Source organism: Camarhynchus parvulus, chromosome 1, assembly GCF_901933205.1.
Source record: "Camarhynchus parvulus chromosome 1, STF_HiC, whole genome shotgun sequence".
In the NCBI taxonomy this organism is placed as follows: Eukaryota; Metazoa; Chordata; class Aves; order Passeriformes; family Thraupidae; genus Camarhynchus; species Camarhynchus parvulus.
In genome coordinates this window covers 88,924,497-88,942,437 of record NC_044571.1, presented here as the reverse complement: position 1 = coordinate 88,942,437, position 17,941 = coordinate 88,924,497, and the positions used below count along the sequence as shown (strand labels likewise).

General features: G+C 40.6%; 1 protein-coding gene across 1 annotated transcript; it reads left to right on the top strand.

Moving 5' to 3' along the window:
• The first annotated feature begins 994 nt into the window (after positions 1 to 994).
• Positions 995 to 14,921, top strand: CD86 (CD86 molecule). The gene is made up of 6 exons (XM_030956627.1): positions 995 to 1,095; positions 5,824 to 5,873; positions 7,165 to 7,506; positions 11,536 to 11,847; positions 13,899 to 14,036; positions 14,821 to 14,921. The coding sequence occupies exons 2-6, from the start codon at positions 5,828 to 5,830 to the stop codon at positions 14,838 to 14,840; spliced, it is 858 nt and encodes a 285-aa protein (XP_030812487.1). The 5' UTR covers positions 995 to 1,095; positions 5,824 to 5,827; the 3' UTR covers positions 14,841 to 14,921.
• Positions 14,922 to 17,941: the final 3,020 nt, after the last annotated feature.

Here is a 17,941-nt window from a genome sequence, read left to right as displayed (position 1 = left end):
TTAATGTGCCATAAGAAGCACTGTGAGAAAATCAGTATGTGTCCCCAGAGTGATTTCTGCACTAGAACAGAGGCTTGGCTCATTTAACTGAGCTACTGAATATCTTCATTTAATAATTGAGACTAATTTATTGCAAGAAAAGTAGCACTTGATCAGCGATCCTTCTGTTTGAAAAGCAATATGAGGTTTGTGTCACATGCTCAGCTGATTTTGAGAGACTCCTACTGAAAATAAAGCATGTAAGACCTGAGGACTAAGCACAGACTATATTGCATGGCAGCTAATCCTCATTGGCTGTGTTTGTATAGTTAGGAATCAAATACAGATTCATCTTTCTGTATACAGCACACACCTTGACACCAGAGGTGCCCTGCAAACTGCTATTTGAAGTTATGCCTGCACTGCATTGTGTAGCCATGATGCCTTTTCCAGGCAAAGTGTCCTGTGCAGAAATGGGGGGCTTGGAAGACGAACAGCCTGGGAATGGGAATTTACATTCCCTCTTCTGTTCAATGACTCTTGAAGAGTCTGCAGCAACTGACTGGCCTGTGAATCAGCTATCACCTCTAAATAGTGACCTGTGAGGGAACAGGGGTGTGCTGTCTTTCTGTTTCACTGCAAAGTCAAGCAGGCTGCTGTGATTTGGTGAGATGTGAAGGCAGCAACTGCTGCTTCCCAGCTGACAGGTTTGTTTGACTAGCCTTGATGCAAGTGTGAGAGCTGGGAAAGGAGCACAGATGTCACCTATTTTACCTGTCATGCAGAAGTGGTTCAACCAGCCTGCCAACTCTGTGCCCAAATGTGGCTTAAAGTGTGGAAAGATATGTACACCTGACCTTTCCTTTAGGTGGAACTCAAACACCACAGCTAATCCAAACGAATGTCTAATTCTGGTTTGATGACGTTCTTCCCCTCCGAATTTCCCCCGCAGTTTCACTTGCAGGGAGAACACATTTGTGTCCTGTCATTTGTGCTGTGGGACTCTGTGTCATTAGGCGGCCGCTGCGACCTCTTTCACAGATACCTGCCCCAAGTCGTGGATGAAGGATTCTGCTTGCAGAGGCACTGGAATGCTCCATGATCTCTGGACCAAAGGTATTATTTAAATAATTGATGGTTTTTATTTTTGTTAAAAGGGGAGTTTCTAGATGTTAGAGCAAAGTGATCCCAGAATCATAGTGAAAGTCATGGTTCTCCTGAAGTCCTTAGGTACAGTAAGGATATTGCTGAATGGGAAGGGATACAAAATGCATACAGAAATCAAACATCAGGAAGACAGAGGGTTGGATTTTCTTCATGTAATAAAAAATCATTAGACAACAAGCCCATAATTTTTAAATATCATTTGGAATGAAAGATAGTTCTAAAAGAATGAGCAATAAAAAATGTTTTGCAATTGATTAAAACAGTGACATTTTTCTGACTGGGAAAGCACATAGGAAACACAAGTTGCCTTAGTAATGTATGTTTTTAAAATATGCCCCTTGTTGGATAGTTATATGGTTGTATGGCTTAGTATTAGGGTGGAGGGCATCATATAATCCTCTGAACTTGCCATGTTAAGGAAATTTTCTTATGGTGTGATTTCCTTTCATAAGACTTGTACAGATCAACCTGTATTTATAACATGGGGGAAGGCTGGTAAATGCATTTTTAGAGTAATTTAATTTTCAAGCCCCTGGGATAGCTTCCAAGTCAGCAGTGGAAAGTCTTTGTCACAAATGTCCTGCCTCCAGGAGGCTCACAGCACTGCTCATGGAGCTGCTCAGTGTTGCATAGGGTGGAAATTTTAGAAAAATTCCCCATGCTAGAAAAATAAAAAGAGTGATTTACTAGTTCGGCATTTAGTTTTGTTTTGAGTTCAGCATGGGGCAGGAGAGTCTTCCCATAGAATATGCGTACCTGTTGTAAGAAAACAAACTAATTACCTATGGGAATATGCAAGAAAGGAACATTTTGGAAGGAACTTAAGGGTAATGAAGGAACTTTGACTGGGAGTCAAAGAGCACAGATGTGATGGTGTCTTTTAAAAGAAAATGACTACATCCAAAACTGAAAACAGCAAAAAGGAGAGCAAATGAAAATCCAGGCAAGCATACCTGATACAAAGCTCTTGTTTAGTCCCAGACCTTCATGCTCCACTGTGCCTATTGGGGTTTTACGTGCTGGTTTCACAGGCTGGATTGGGAGGAACAGGAGACAGAAAGCCAATCTCAATAAGTCACAGAGGGCTTTCTGGCAATTGCTCTCAAAAGTAAAGGGAATGAAGTTGCCTCTTTTTCCCAAACATTGCTGTTAGAGTTTTTGCCATCCAAAGGGACCTTGACATGCTTGAGAGGTGGATCAATGCAAACATCATGGAGTTCAACGAAGCAAAGTGCAAGGGCCTACACCTATGTTGTGGCAATCCCAGGGACACAAACAGGTTGGTAAAGTGAAGTGATTGAAAACAGACCCATGGAGAAAGACTTGGGCGTAATGGTTGATGAAAAACTCAACTTGAGCAGGAAGTGTGCACTCACAGCCCAGAAAGCCAACCATACCCTGGGCTGTATCCAAAGCAGCATGGCCAGCAGTCTGAGGGAGGTGATTCCCCGCCCCTTCTCTCCTCTCCTCTCCGCTTCTCTCCTCTCCTCCCATGAAACCCCACCTGAAGTGCTGCATACAGTTCTGGTGCCCCCAACACAGGAAGGACGTGGAACTCTTGGAGCAAGTCCAGAGAAAGGCCACAAGGAATCCCTCCCATAGCAACCTTCCAGTATCTGAAGGGAGAGGGATTCTTCATCAGGAACTGTAGTGACAGGAAAGGGAAGAATGGGTGCAAATTGCAAGAGGGGAAATTTAGGCTGGATATTAGGAAGAAATTCTTTACTGTGAAGGTGGTGAGGCACTGGAAGTGGTTGGCCAGAGAAGTTGTGGATGTCTCAACCCCTGACACTGTTCAAAGCCAGGCTGGATGGGCTTGGAACAAGCTGGTCCACTAGGAGATGTCCCTGCCCATGGCAGGGGGCACTGGGACTAGGTGATCTCTAAGGTTTCTTCCAACTCTCAACATTCTATGATTCTATGATTCATGACAGGAATCCCCCTGTACTGAGCCAAGTGGGAACTGCCTCATGAGTTTTCTCAGACTGGTTTGGACCAAACCAAAGCCCTCATGAATCAGGCCTGTAAAGTGCATGTGCTCATATGGTTTCTTCTCCTTTCAGTGATTGCACTGCAGAGGTAGTAAATAAAAAGTTGAATGTGAGCCCTGACTGCATACTGACATAATTTCAATTAATATGCTTCTCCATTTTCATCTCTGACATCCACACGTGATTTGTAATTGTGAGTCATGGAGACATCTCCAGGAATGGCTGAAAAAGCTCCAAAAGGGAAGAAAAACACACCATGTATGCTAGCTTTACTTAGCAAGGGAAAATATTTACCTCCCCATGGACTGACCTCACATTATTCAGGACGTCAGAGATAATTTTAAAGCCCAGGGTCTTCAAACCACTCCCATCTCATCAGTTATCCATGAAAAAGTGCCACTTCCACAGATGGATGCACTCAGCCTGTGAACAGCAAAACTGCACATCCGCACACAGACCCGCAATGTCTATCTTTCCTCTCTTACCTGGCCACCTTTGGCTGCTGCTCAGTTCTGGGACTGAAGACTTTCAATGGCCTGCAAATATAAGAGAGAATTGAGCACAGAATTTGTATTGAATATGCCAAAGGAATGGTGTAAGTAGCCCACAGTGATACTGCATAATTCCCCTTCCTCCCTTCAGTCTTCTGGACACTGGTTCCAAGGACTTGCATTTGTTGATTAAAGGCATTTTATAAAAAAGGGGAAGTAAAGCTCCTTGCAGCACTGAAGATGTAGCAGCCCAATTAATGATTCAGCAATTCTCTATAAAGCAGCTCCCATGAGAGAAGCATCAATTCCCCTCTGCAGGGAAGGTGGGTGTACACCCCTCTGCAGACTCACGGGATGCTTCTTCATGCCAGCACCCCCAGCAACGTGCCTTCTCCTGGAAGATGGCAGCCAGGAATTCATGTAGGAATTTGGAGGACTTCTGTCCTCACAACTCCAAATCCAAACCATAAAGAAAGGCATGCAGTGCGATTTGGTATTTTTGCCTGGGTTTTTTCTCTCTCACTCTCATTTTCAGTTCTGGTTTTGCTTTTTGCTTCTGTGACACAGTCATTGCAATACATGCAGAACACTCTCTCCACTTATGTCAGTAGTTGCTGAATTGCTTTAATTTCTCCTCTTACACACCTGCGCTGAATAAAAAAAAATAGAGCTATCCTTTATTTTTCACTTGACTGAAAGATAAAATTCTTATTTATAGGATGGAAATATGACTGCTGCAAAGAAGTTTCTGTCATTTTCAGTGGCTTGGCACAGGCATTTTTACTTAGGCAGTCAGTTGTCTGGCTTAGTTCAGTGGGGCCCAGCCTGGGAGGAGAAAATCCCTTGATAAAAGTTTACCATGCAGTTGGGTGCCTGGAGCAGAAAAAGAATGACCTCTGTCTATGACAGTGGATTCTGCATGAGCCTTCCCTCCCCTCCCACCTCTTTTGCTACGACAGGTGGATCAAAAGAAAGTTATCTATATCCTCCAAGCCATGAGGACTTCTTTCTCCCCTTTCCTAAGAAAAGGTAGGATAAAGTTGGAAAAAATACCCTTGTCAGTCCTGTACATTACAGCACACTCACAAAACACATGTCAGTGGACTGAGGGGAATTCTATATTAAACAGGAGAAGACACCAGAGGCCTAGGGTAAAGGTAAAGACCCAAGTGTAGCAGCCTAAAATAAAACATGACAAAAAGTGGGAAACCATCCATCAGGAAAGTGTACTCCTAGTAAGGACAGCAGACAGAGATCTCACTGGTTTTAGGCAGTATGAAAGCTGGAAAGTTTTACATCTGCTCCTGCAAAGTGATTTCTTTGGAGCTGTTTGAAGGAGGAGAGTAAAAGACTTTGGCAAGGGTGGTATGGAGGCTTCTCCCACATATATGGAAAAGGCACAAAAAAACCACAAAGGTGCTGCTAAAATCAAAATAGCAAACACAGACTGGAGACAGGTGCCACTCACAGGTTGCATGGGAATGACATTTGGCTGTTTACCAGGACTATGGGCCCTCACACCACATGAACCCAAGCAGCCAGAGAGGTGTTTTGCCTAGGAGACAAGATATAGGGTTTTTTTCTTGTTTTCTAAAGAGAAACTAATTTTTTCTTTACCAAGAACTATGTGCTGTTTAGCATCATCTCTCTGTATCACATATCATAAGATTTCTCTGTTATCCTTTGCTGTTGTTAAGGATAGGTTCCTGTTCCTGTCACAAAACTGAAGGTCACACACTTCATCACTTCTGGTAGCTGACATCACCGAGATGTCTCCCCCACCTCTTCCTTCTTCATCACACTCTCCTCCCCCTCTACTTTCAATTCCCCATCTTCTTCCCCACACTCCAGGCCAAGCATGCTCCCCATTCCTCTTTCCTCCACTCCAGGCATTTTGGGTACTTGTCCTGCCCTTTGGACCTCAGGGACTCTGTGTTCCTCCCATGGCATACACAGTCTGCAGTAATCTTGCACAACATCACCTTCTCTGTAAACCAGAGATCTGCCATAGCATGCTAGTTGTGGTTGCTAAAGGCTGGGAAACACACAGAATCACTTGCACCAATCTATAGAAAAAGGTGAGATTAACTTTCTCAATACTCTCTCTGGCTAAAACTTCTTGTTTTACCACTTATTTGGGAGTACTGGAGTGTTTTCAACCTCTAACATATTTCTTTCTTTCCCTTTTCTTACAGTGTCATGGAGGTCTGCATATTCTTCCTTTGTGCTATGATATTTCTCCCAGGTAAAAGGCACATTTTTAATTGTTAAAACTATTTTGATTGTTTGTGTCCTGCTATGTGATACTTTCTCATCCACTAAGAAGCTCATTCCTTAGTAGTATTAATTACTTCCATTGCACAATCAAGGTCATATAGCCCATGTGACATGTATTTAAATTGTGTGCAGGGACTCTATAAACTATATATAGTAAGTACTTCCTCTCTTCAACTTTATATCTTTACATTACACTTATTTTACGTTGCTCCTAAATTCCCAATTTAAATCTGTCTTTAAAATGTGTGTGTATCACCTCTGTGCATTATAGACAAGAGCGGTGCTAAACTGAAAACTGGCAGTCTGATGTGGGACAACTGGAGTTTGAGGCAGCCACAGAGATCATTTTGTAGTCTTGTGCTCTGGAAGAACAGTCAAAACTTTGCACCAGGAGAGAGATTGTAAATCTTCTCCTCCTTTTGAACACAGCAGAGATGTTTATATCTTCTGGGACAGAGGACTGCATTTCTTATTCCAAGAAAATACAGTCCCCCCCCCCAACCACTAGTCATAAAAATGGACACATGCACAGGGGAAAGCAGGAGAAAAATCATCCCTTGTGTAGTGCAGTTCATCCTTTCTTTGCATGAAGGCATAATTGTGTTTATTGACCATTTCTGTTAACAAGATCAGCAGCAGAACAGTTAAATCTGACATTTACTCTGTCATTAAATTCTAAATTAATTACAGAACAGTTAAATCTGACATTTAATTTGTCATTAAACTTTAGATTAATTCTTCATTGAGATTGAAAGTGTTCACCTGCTTCTGACCTTCTGGTCCTGCATTCCCTAGACATACACTTACCACACAGTGTGTACTTCGCAATTTCTTCAAAAATTTAATGCGTTGTTATTTTCTTAGGAGAATTAACTCAACTTTTTAAACAGAAATTGTGCATCTATCTTCTTTGTGGCAGAATCTCATTACACTCAGGATGCTGCAAGCAAGACTTGTTTGAATCTTTGGCCTGGAGATAAGTCTTCTAAAATATAGATGCTCATGATCTCTGTGTGGTAGGCCTTCTTTGGAAAGTAAAAGATAGGAAGAAAAATAAGAAATAGTTTTATGACCTGAACTCCTCATTACTAAATGAGTCAGTTTGAACAACTATGTGTCCTGTCATACCTAGTGGGAGAATTTGTGTCTAAATGTTGGTGGTTTTATTTCCACTGATTTTAAGTGTTGGATCTCTGAGTGCAACTTGATATTCTTTTGTAGCTGGTGGAAATCTTGATTTTTCTCTCTCTTTGTCTAAGGTATTGCTGCCAGTGTGCATCCGGTGAAGGCATTTCTCCATCACACTGTACACCTATCCTGCTATTTTCCAAACTCTCAGGAAATTGACGTGAATAATTTAATAATCTTTTGGCAAAAAGACACGAAAGTGGTGCATGAAGTATATCATGGCCAAGAAAAGCATGAGAACCTTAGTCCTGAATATATAAATCGCACCAAGGTGGACATGGCCAAATGGACCTTGCAGTTGTTAAATGCAGGAGTTGAGGACGAGGGACGCTATCAGTGTATTATTATGCAAAAAAACCCTGAACAACCAAAAATGGTTATACACCAATCTGAGTGGTCACTGCACATCATTGGTAAGTAATCTCTTCCCATTGCTATCTGGTCTGTGGGATTCTCTGTGGTTTTGTTCAGTCCAGAAATATGGGTCCTGTCTCCAAGCCCCTGAAATTGTGCCTGTTCTGGAGCGGAATTTCTAAAGATGGATAAGAGACTTGCTTCCTGCAAGTTTTATGGCTTTTAGGACTCTGGAAAATAAACTTGTTTATTTGCATCTGACAAACTACCTTCTATTAAAAGTAGCAGTAGTTATCCAACCTTATCAACACTGGTGGCAAATTAGAATTGAAACATAGCAAGATCTCTGCAAACACACAGCTATTTTATGATCATATAAATCACGGGGAAAATAAAGAAAAAACCAGCCCACATGGAGGAGTAGAAATTCATATGTTCAGCTAAAGGAAGGCAGAAAATACCTCTGAAGAAAATTATATACCTACATTGGTGAGATTCCACCTGATTTTTCTGCATCAGAGAATTTTTTGTAATCAGAGGAAAAGGCAGTAAATCTTTTAACAGGGAGATGGAAGTGAGGCACCAATGTTTTCTTCACATTTTCTAATATTTTTTTAATTCCTAATATATAATCCTAATGTTTCTCTATTTTAAACTATTCTGTTAGTAGCCTTTATCTGTGTGCCTGTGTTCTGTCTTCCACTCTGGTAGTGCTAGTCATTAATAAAGCAGCTTCTAACTTGCACTGGTGTTTTCAGGCTTCAGCATACTGCTCTAAAAGAGAACAGGCCAAGCGTAACAGCAGCCAAACACAGGGTACCAGGACAATTGATCCTATTTAGCTTTGTGCTACTAGCAAGTGATCCCTTGTTCCACAGACAGAAAATGTAGATTGTTAATTTTGATTCTCCCAGGATCTACTAGAGAAGCATTTTCAGTGGCGTTTCAGAACTCAGAAACTCACAATGTGCACTCAGTATCAAGGCCTTGGTTTAAGATGTGTAGCATCAAGTGCTCAATCAATTCAAACAGTTGAATCAGTTATCAGTTTACCCAAAATCTAAGCAACATGTTACAGATATCTCACTCTTAGGATTAAAAGTCTCCTACACCTTTTAAGGTTTAGCTTAGGAAGACAGTTTTAACAATGTGCTGTTGTCTTCCTTCCAAATTACTCTCTGTTCAATAAACTCCCAAAGGAAGGAGCAGTATAAAACCATATTTTAAAAAAACTCAAGCCCTTCAAAAAAATTAGATGAAAAATGCAAATATTGAAATGTACCTGTGCTTACATGCTGCTTTTTAATTAGAATCTCATATCATACAGGGAGGGATTTTTGTAGTTTGGCATGTTACACTTAAAATGGGCATAAGAAAACCTGAGGGCTGTACAAGAATGACAGGACAGTCACATAAAGCTGTCTAGATCACTTGGTGACAAAGCATTCAGAAATAATGCTGTACCTTCGAATACAATTTAAACATGTTATTTTTACGTATTACATCAGTACAATATATAGATAGCATGAAACTGTGCCAGGAGAGGTTTAAGTTGGATAGCAGGAAAAGGTTTTTCACCCCGTGGGTGGGAGGTCAGGCACTGACAAGTTCCCCAGGGAAGTGGTCACAGCACCAAGCCTGAGGGAGTTCCAGAACAGTTTAGACAATGCTCTCAGGCACATGGTTGTGACTCTTGGGCATCCTTTGTGGGGCCAGGGGGTTGGACTTGATGATCTTTGTGGGTCTCTTCTAACTCAAGAAATTCTAGGATTCTATGTATATGTTAGATGTATTCCATACAGCCATGATGACTTATATAAAAACAGACTCAGATCCTTCTCCAGAAAAAAAGGAAGGCTTCACAGTGGAAAACTTTGGCTCTTAAAAATGCAAGGTAGGGACCATGCCGACAAGCAGCTTAACTGGAAAATCTGCTATTGTGGCATGTCTGCAGTGCTTCCGCTGGATAGATCAATAAGGGAAGTAGGTGAGACTAGGGAAGCTGTTTCAAAATATGCACTACTCAAAGCATTGGGACTGAAATGATGTCACAAGAGAGACTTACAGTTGCTCATTTTAAAGGGAATGTTGAAAAACTGAAAAGCGTGAAAAAAACTCTAGTAGAGTTATCTGAAGACTGGAAAAAATACAGTCAACTAGAAACATTAAAACAACAATATTACAACCTTATAACACAGAATAACCAGAAGAGTTTTGTTTCCAGAATGTGAGAACCTGAAATATATGTAAAACACTGGATATTAAAAAAAAAAAAAAGTAAAGGCTAATTAATTAATTCTGTGACAGTCAGTGTCTGGAAGGAAGTAAAGCAGATGGTCACTTAAGAAAATAGAACAAAAGCAAAGTGATTAAGCCATTGAGAAAAATATTAAGGGCTTAATGGACTGCTGTCTCTTGAGGTATTTAATCTAATACCAAATTTTTTTGGAAGACACTATCTTTAAATACAAAAAACTTCCTGAAATGTGCTTTTCTGTTAACAAACATAAACCCCATATATGTAGCCCACACCCTGAATGCACCCAGCATCACTTTTCAGTAAATTGAGGTTCCAGAAACTATAAAAGAGAAGTGCAACTTATATTCCACTATTTCCACTTGCTTACTGTCAATAAGATTGAAGCCCTTGAATCACTTGGATGTTGTGGCAAGTTTCATAGCCATGGATTACGTTCTTGCTATCCCTATAAAATACCAAGGAGAGAATAAATACTCCAGACTAGAAGTCTGACAGCAGTCAGCTAAGCAAGTCAGACCTTGAGCTTTTCTGAGGGACAACTGAATTAAATTTTGAAGTATAGAAGAGGGGGGTCTTTTTCCATTTTGAATTCATATCCATCGACTCTTGGGGGGATTTAAGTGACTAAGCTAAATCCTATTCATTGTGTATTAGGATAGAGAAAATAAAAGCAGCATCATGTTTCTTCATTCATCCATATTAACAATCCTCTAGGGCAAGGATTAGATCCTTGTTCCAACACATTGAGTCTGTGTGCAGAAGAGTGAGACCCTGTCAAGACTCACATTTTCCTAAGAACCCTTTTCCCTTCTCCAATATTTCTGCATATTGTCTTTAGTCCTATTGGCCCTAAAAAATGAAGCATTTGCAATCAAATCTTGAATCTACTTCTCAGTATTTGTTTCTGAGTTTTTGGGAAGTTCTTTGGGTTTTTTTTTTTTAAACTTGCTACGTGCCAACTTAGTGGTCAGTATTATGTCAACATTCTCTCTTTCTCCTTTTCCATTATAGTCTATTATTTTTACTATAAACCTCTGACCAAACAAATCCTGGTTGAGTATATCTAGATTAATTAAGAGAGGGTATTGGTTAAAAGCTTCTATTTATCCTTCATATTTTATGTTTAAATAGTTCTTCCCATTCCTGTTTCACTATTTCTTGCATGGGAAACTTGGCTTTTTAAAGCAACAGGTGTGTTTTTCATTTATTGTGATGAGTACTCAATGACACAAAATAAAAAACCCTTATTCTATAGTCAATTTCATCAGAAAAGCTAAGCTAAAGGAACCCTACCACAAAGTGATGATGAATTATATGCTGCAAAGTGTTTACTTACAATACTGACAGACACTGGGGATATTTTTATTTAAACAGCACTGCACTTTGAACTTACCCTATCTGGATTCTCTCAGATTATTTCTATTTTTACATTTCCCAGTTAGAAGTTTGTGGGTTTCCCCTTACCTATTCAGGATACCAAAGGTAGGGAACATTGTAGTCCCTTCCCATTTTCTGCTTAAGCTCTTATTTGTAAGCAGGCCAGGTTTCATTATTCTGAGATATTAATGTGTCTTAAAGAGGTGGGAGAGACTGAGGCCCATTGTCTGACTGATCAGACTTGCATCCTTGAAACACCCTGAGAACAAGAAGCAGCAAGTCTACATACACACCAAAAAAATGCCATACAAATCCCTTCTTGGAATACCCATTGTATTCCTGAAGAAAAGTGTTCAGACTTGTTGTTGCCTGAAAATCTTAAATAACTGGCAGAGACTGTCACAAACATGGCGTGGCTGGCTCATGATACTCTGTCTTTGGTCTATTTCAGCCAACTATAGTCAACCTGAGATAGCAGAACTGCACTCCAGGGAACTAAAGCCCAATGGATACTTGAACCTCACCTGCTCTTCCAGTGGAGGTTATCCAGAGCCCAAGGAGATGACTTGGCTGATTTCACATGAGAACATAACACACAGCAGTACGGCTCACATGGATGTCACACAGGATGCTGTGACAAAGCTGTACAACGTTACCAGCAAGCTGAATATCCCAGTTCCTACAAGGAGCCCCACTAATATCAGCTGCTTGCTTCGCCTTAGGGAGCAGCTGGGAAGCCTTGTCTCAGTCCCACTGGGCATAGGTGAGTCTCCATTTGGTCATTCCAATTTCTGCCCAGGTAGGAGCAGGCAGTACCGCAGCACAGCTGATCACAGACAGCAGCATGGTCAAGGCAGGGAATAAACTCTAAGTAGGAGTAGAAGTTGGTTAAAGGGGTTGTAGGTTCTCTATCCTGTTCACTGCTGAACTTCCTCTCTTTTCCACGTGGGAAATCTTATTACAGCAAGGAGAGGGCACAGAGAAGGAATTGCTACACAATCCAGAAAACAGCCCTATTGATGCCCTCCCTGGAAGATGCTGCAGTAGCAACAAAGCAACTTAGGAGTCTGGATCAGGGAGCAACCAGTCGCTGGAGGTGACAGCTTTTGGGAGAGGTTGTCACTTCACAGAATCAGAAAACTGGTAATGTTGGAAGAGGCATCTGGAGATAATCTAGTTCAATCACTCTGCTCAAAGTAGGGTCAATAGGTAGGACAGCACTTTATCCAGTTGAATTTTAAACATCTCCCAGGATAAAGATCCACAACCTCTCTCAGCAAACTTCCAGAGTTTGACTACCCTGATAGTAAAAAAGGTGTCTTTTGCTGGTTTAATGTGCTTGAGCTGCTATTCTTAATCATTCCTTAGAAAGAGGCAGAAGGCTAAACAGAAGAGTTCTATGGACCGTATTTGGTTCACAAACTGCCAAATAAACTGTGCTGAGTTTAACCGTAAAGACCATGAAACTTGGACTAATATTAGAAGCATTCCTGGTGGTTTTCATAGCATTTGGCAGAATTAAGTGCACATTCCAAAATGACTATCTGGGGATTTTTCATCTCTGAAATTGTGTCTTTTTTCAGACACCTCTTGCAAAAAGAAGCTGGGGACCTGAGTTCCATTATGACTTTACTGACGGATTATCTCAGGGTTCCACATGGCTGATCCTTTCTTTAAACTAAAGCCGTATTTTATTTATCTTCTGGACCAGGAAAACTTCTTTTCACATGTTTTTGTTTATAAGCTATGGCACAAGAACATCAAAATAAAGACAATTCCCATTTTGGTCATACGTTCATTTGGCTTGCACATCTCTTTTAGACAATGCTGAAGATGGAGAGCTGTGCTTCAATTAACAGGAACAAGGACTAAGAGGGAATGGTAGCATTGCAGGAAAGCCTACCAGGGCAGTATAAACATGCACCTTATTATGCAGATGTAAAATAAATTTGCCACTTGTTCTGAAAAAGTTCCACAGTGAAGTTTCCTTAATATAAATTTAGCTAAAGGGTAAAGTTATCAACACCAGCTATGGCAAACTGCCTCTGATGTCTTTGCATTCTAGGACTTTCAAATACTATTAAAAATACTATCCAGAAGCCTTCTAATGTTTGTTGCAATGAGCTCTGTACGTTGCTCATTAGTCTTGAAATTGTTATATTAGCTATAATGCTGAATCTTCCTCTTTCCTCTTCAATTCTTCTCTCCTCTCTGGCTTTATGAAAATAGATACCTGACAAACAGTAATGGTGGGTAAGGCCCCAGGAACTCCACACAAACATAAGTTTTGTTTGGCAATAACTGAAGCTATATCAGCTGCTAACCCTGCCAACAAAAACCTCAAAAACACAAAAACCAGAAATAGAGGGAAAGTCCTTTGAATTCCCTGCTACTTTCACATCTCTTACAGCATTTCATTAGGCTTTGAACATTATTTCCAACAGACACCAAGTAGTAATATGTTCCAGGTTCTTCTAACTTGTATGGTAACACGGAGCAGCATTGGTACAATAGCTGCCTTATAGGCTGTTGTACCAATTAAGTTGCTGATCTTTCATGTGTTACCCAGACCTTAGAAAGAATGCTTTGCTTTACTGCTGTTGAAGTGACCAGTAAGACCAGGCAGTTTCACTAGCTATTGGAAAGGGAAATAAAATAATGTGGATAGTGATTTATTGACACTAGCAAAGCAAAAAGGATGGCAAGGACCTCAACCTAAACTTCTATTTCATGTAACTTTGGGACAGAGTGTTTAAAGTAATTGTCACCAAATTAAATCTTGGCTGTGTGTATCTTCTCTGTTTTCTTATTCAGAGATAAAAGAGAAAGAAATGGAGCAAGCAAAGATAAATTTCTTTGGCCCACTTATAGCTGTGGTTGTAGTGATCATTTCTGCACTTCTTCTGGCTTTTGTGATATTAAAGAAGAGAAATATCTTGTCTACCAACCACAGTAAGTTACTACTTGTCATTCAGCTCTACCATCCCTCAACTCACAGGATTTACCCTTTGTAGTCATCCCTTTACCTACTTTCAAGGTGCTGACAAAAAGTTAGGTTTCATGTTGGACTTAAGCTAAACTTTCTAGGACGATTTAGTTCCTGTAGCAACTTAGTCCATCCTGCAGTAAGTCGAAGCATCTTTCTCCTGTCTCATCCTGGAATCCACTTCTCCCCTTTTTTGTGCTCTGTGAGACTGCCATGGCACCATCTTACCATCTTTTCCAGTAGTTTCATCTTTCTTTTTTTCTGGGTTTGGGGTAAATTTGGCTCCTAAAGTCATTAAACTATATAAATCTTTCTTGCCTATCACTACTATAAGAAAGATGGAGTTGGGGCAGGGATGAGATGAACTCGCATGAAGTTCACAGAAGGATCTCTATCATCACAGAGTTGAACATTGCTCTACCACAAGCTGCCCACACACTGGGCTGAAAGAATCATATTGTACTGGGAACAGAACTTGATCTTGGCATTTCATTTCTCTATTTTGTTCCAAGACTAATTCTCAGCAGTCCAGGGTTTATTCAGCATTGAATCACGTTGACATCAAAATCTATTTTCCTAGTAGCAGAGGGAAATGCATCCCTCAGTCAGTCCTCTTTCCCTATACAGTCAAGGGTCCTGAACCCCACCTTGTTCTTTTTTGAAATTCTAAGATAACTGGACATTTACTATCAACTCCTTTACAGCTCCTATTTTTCACATGTCTGTAAATCACATATTGATCTATTCTAGGTGTCAGTCTAGCAGTCTAGAAGCTATCCAGCTTGAAACTGAGGCCATCAGCCAGACTGCTGACTGGGAACCACCTCTGCACCCAGCAAAGCATGAGGTCCCATGTTTTTAGAGGTTCTGCCAGAACAAGAATCCTCCCCAGAAGCCCTACAGAACAACATGCCACACTTTTGTGTGATGGCTGAAACCTACTGCCCAGTGTTCTCTGCTTTTATTGTTGCTCCAGAATGGTAGTAAATGGTAGTAAATATGATGCTCTGCCTGCCTGCATGACTACCTTTTTGTTGTATCTTTTAATATGCACTGTAACAATGTAAAATCCTGAGAGTCAATGGAGAAAGCAGAGCTGCATGGGTCACAGAATGTCTCAGAAATAGAAAGAGTTGAGCCACAATCTGTGAATCATAACCATCACTGCAAATGCAATCAGAGGTAAGCTATTATCCATAAATCATAGAATCATAGAACCATAGAATAGTAGAATGACTTGGGTTGGAAGGGACTTTGAAGGTCATCTAGTTTCAAGCCTCCTGCCTAACCATGAGCCATGAATGCTTTTGGCAGAGACACAGCGGCTTTGTACCAGTAACTTCCTTGTAAAGCTTCACATCAGGAAGAGGAACTTTGGGGTACATCCCCACTTTCTGAGAAAAGTCATGGAATTCCTATCAAGCATTTGAATCTAGAAATAATCTAAAGGAAATACTTGCTTTAAACATAATTTGTGATTAACTTTATTTTTTTAATATCATCCAAGCTTAATATACCCAGACAGTTAGTACCTCCACACTTTGTTTCTCTGTATTCTGACTGAGAGTTGTAAGAGTTGTTCAGGTGGATGCAGGGATAGAAAATGATAGCATGAGGTATAATGTGTGTATATCTAACCATACAAAATTAGGCTGAGCAGATAATGAAAAAATATTACATAAGTCATGTTCCTTTTTGGTTGACTATGTTCTTAATTTTACTTCAGACCTTGATGATAGAGCAACTCATACACTGTGGTATATTCAGCCATAGGAAGGAGTTTTATCCTTCAGAAAAGATCCTTTGTTTCACTCAAAATCCGTCAGTTCTCCAATCTTGAATGATCTCTGCACTTTATATTCTTCAACAGCACTGACATCTCTCCAGAGGAAGAATGCAGCAGAACTGAGACAAAATTCTTCTGAGATCTTGATTGTGTTTGTAGGTCTGACACTTTCAGAAAGAGCAGGGACATTAGCATCATATTCTTAAGACAAATTTCAGCTCAGAGTTGCAGTCTGGGGACATAAATTTTCTACAGTTGTTGGGTAGAAATATTCTTTTCTGTTAAATGATGAGAGTTGCTAGATTTCACCTCAATTTTTACTCAATTTTCAAGTATGTGAGAGAAATGCATGTCCTTTTGAGTTAGCTAAACTATTTGGGAGTCAGTTTATTAAGCTATTACACTAACATTCAAAATATTTTCATTCAGATTAATATCATTCAAACGTTATTAAAAGGTAAAGGTTTTAATTTTTTGTAAAAGTTTATACTTTCTAGCAAACTTATTTAATGACAGATTAAAACATATGTCTTTTTCTGTGTTGCTGTTTTTATTCTCCTTCCATTAAAGCATCTTGTTAGGGAATATCAACATTTGGTGTTCTCAGGGAGGAAACATTCCCAGAATTACTTCTTGGAAGCAAATGAATAAAAAAGGTATTGCTGCAATGACTGAGAGTGGCACAACTGGAGGTTTCATATGTTCATTCGTACATATGTACATATGATATGTACATCAGCAGCTGTAACTAGTGGAAAAGGCAACATGGTGGGTTAGGTTTATCCTTTGAAAACTCCCTTCCATCCATAATTTGTTCCTAATTGGTGAAGTTGTTTGTTTTCTCCCTTGCCATCCCTCTACTTTAGGCTGCCAGCCTCTTTCTATTAACTGCTCAATTGCTCTACCTCCTCTATTCTTTCCCTTAAATCAAGTCCAATTCCTTCCTGCAAGGAAAGATTTAAGGGGAAAAAAGCAGATGGGCTTCAGGGAAAATCTTAATTTGTCTCTGTGCATTGAAACATTAATCCTCTGCACTAGCAGGTGTAATGAGCACAGTAACAAGGCACAGGAAAAGCATGGCTGATGCGCTGGCATTTTTGTCCTCCGTACAAATGCATTCACATTTCCAGGCTATCACCTCACATACTTCATCTCTTTCTTTGGCAGCTTTCAGTCGATGACTCCATCAATGTGGCAAGCACATGGAAGAGTGTACATCCAGTATGTACCACAGCATAGAACAGCTTCTCTCAAAAACACCATTCCTTTATTTTTAGGCAGAACATTATGAATTTCAGAAAACAAAGAAATGTTAACAAAGAAATGGCAAAGATGCATCAAATTCGCATCCAATGCTCTAATGTAAATTTTTGTTATCAGACTCAGAGTTGTGATAGATTGCTTCAAGTTCACTGATTACCAGCACTAAATCACCAAATAGTAGAGATTGGAATGGATCTAGGGAGTGTATCCAGCTCAACCCTCCTGCTTGAACAGGGTCACCTGGAGCAAGTTGCTCGGGTCTATGTCCAGACAGTTTGTGAGTATCTCCAAGGAGGGAAACTCCACAGCGTATCTGGGCAACCTGGGGCAGGGCTCAGCCTTCACAGTAAAAAGGATTTCCTTCTGAAAGGTGTTCAGAGAGAACCTCCTGTGTTTCAGTTCGTGCCTATTGCCTTTGAGCCTGTCACTGGGCACCACTGATAAGAGTCTGGCTCAGTCTCTTTTGCACCCTCCCTTCAGGGATGTAAACACACTCATGAGATCTCTCTTAGGCTTCTTTTCTCCAGGCTGAGCAGCCCCAATGTACTCAGCCTGGGCTCAGATGAAGAGATGCTCCAGTCCTTAAATCATCCTTGCAGTCCTTCACTGGACTCTCTCCAGTATGTCCACGTCTCTCACATACTGGGAAGCCCAGAACTGGACACAGGATTCCCGATGGTGCCTCACTGGTGCTGATGAGAGGGGCAGGACCACGTGCCTCAGTCTGCTGGCAGCGCTTTCCCTGACGCAGCCCAGGCACTGTTGGCCGCCTTTGCCACGAGGGCGCACTGCTGCCTCATCTTCAGCTTGTCCACCAGCCCA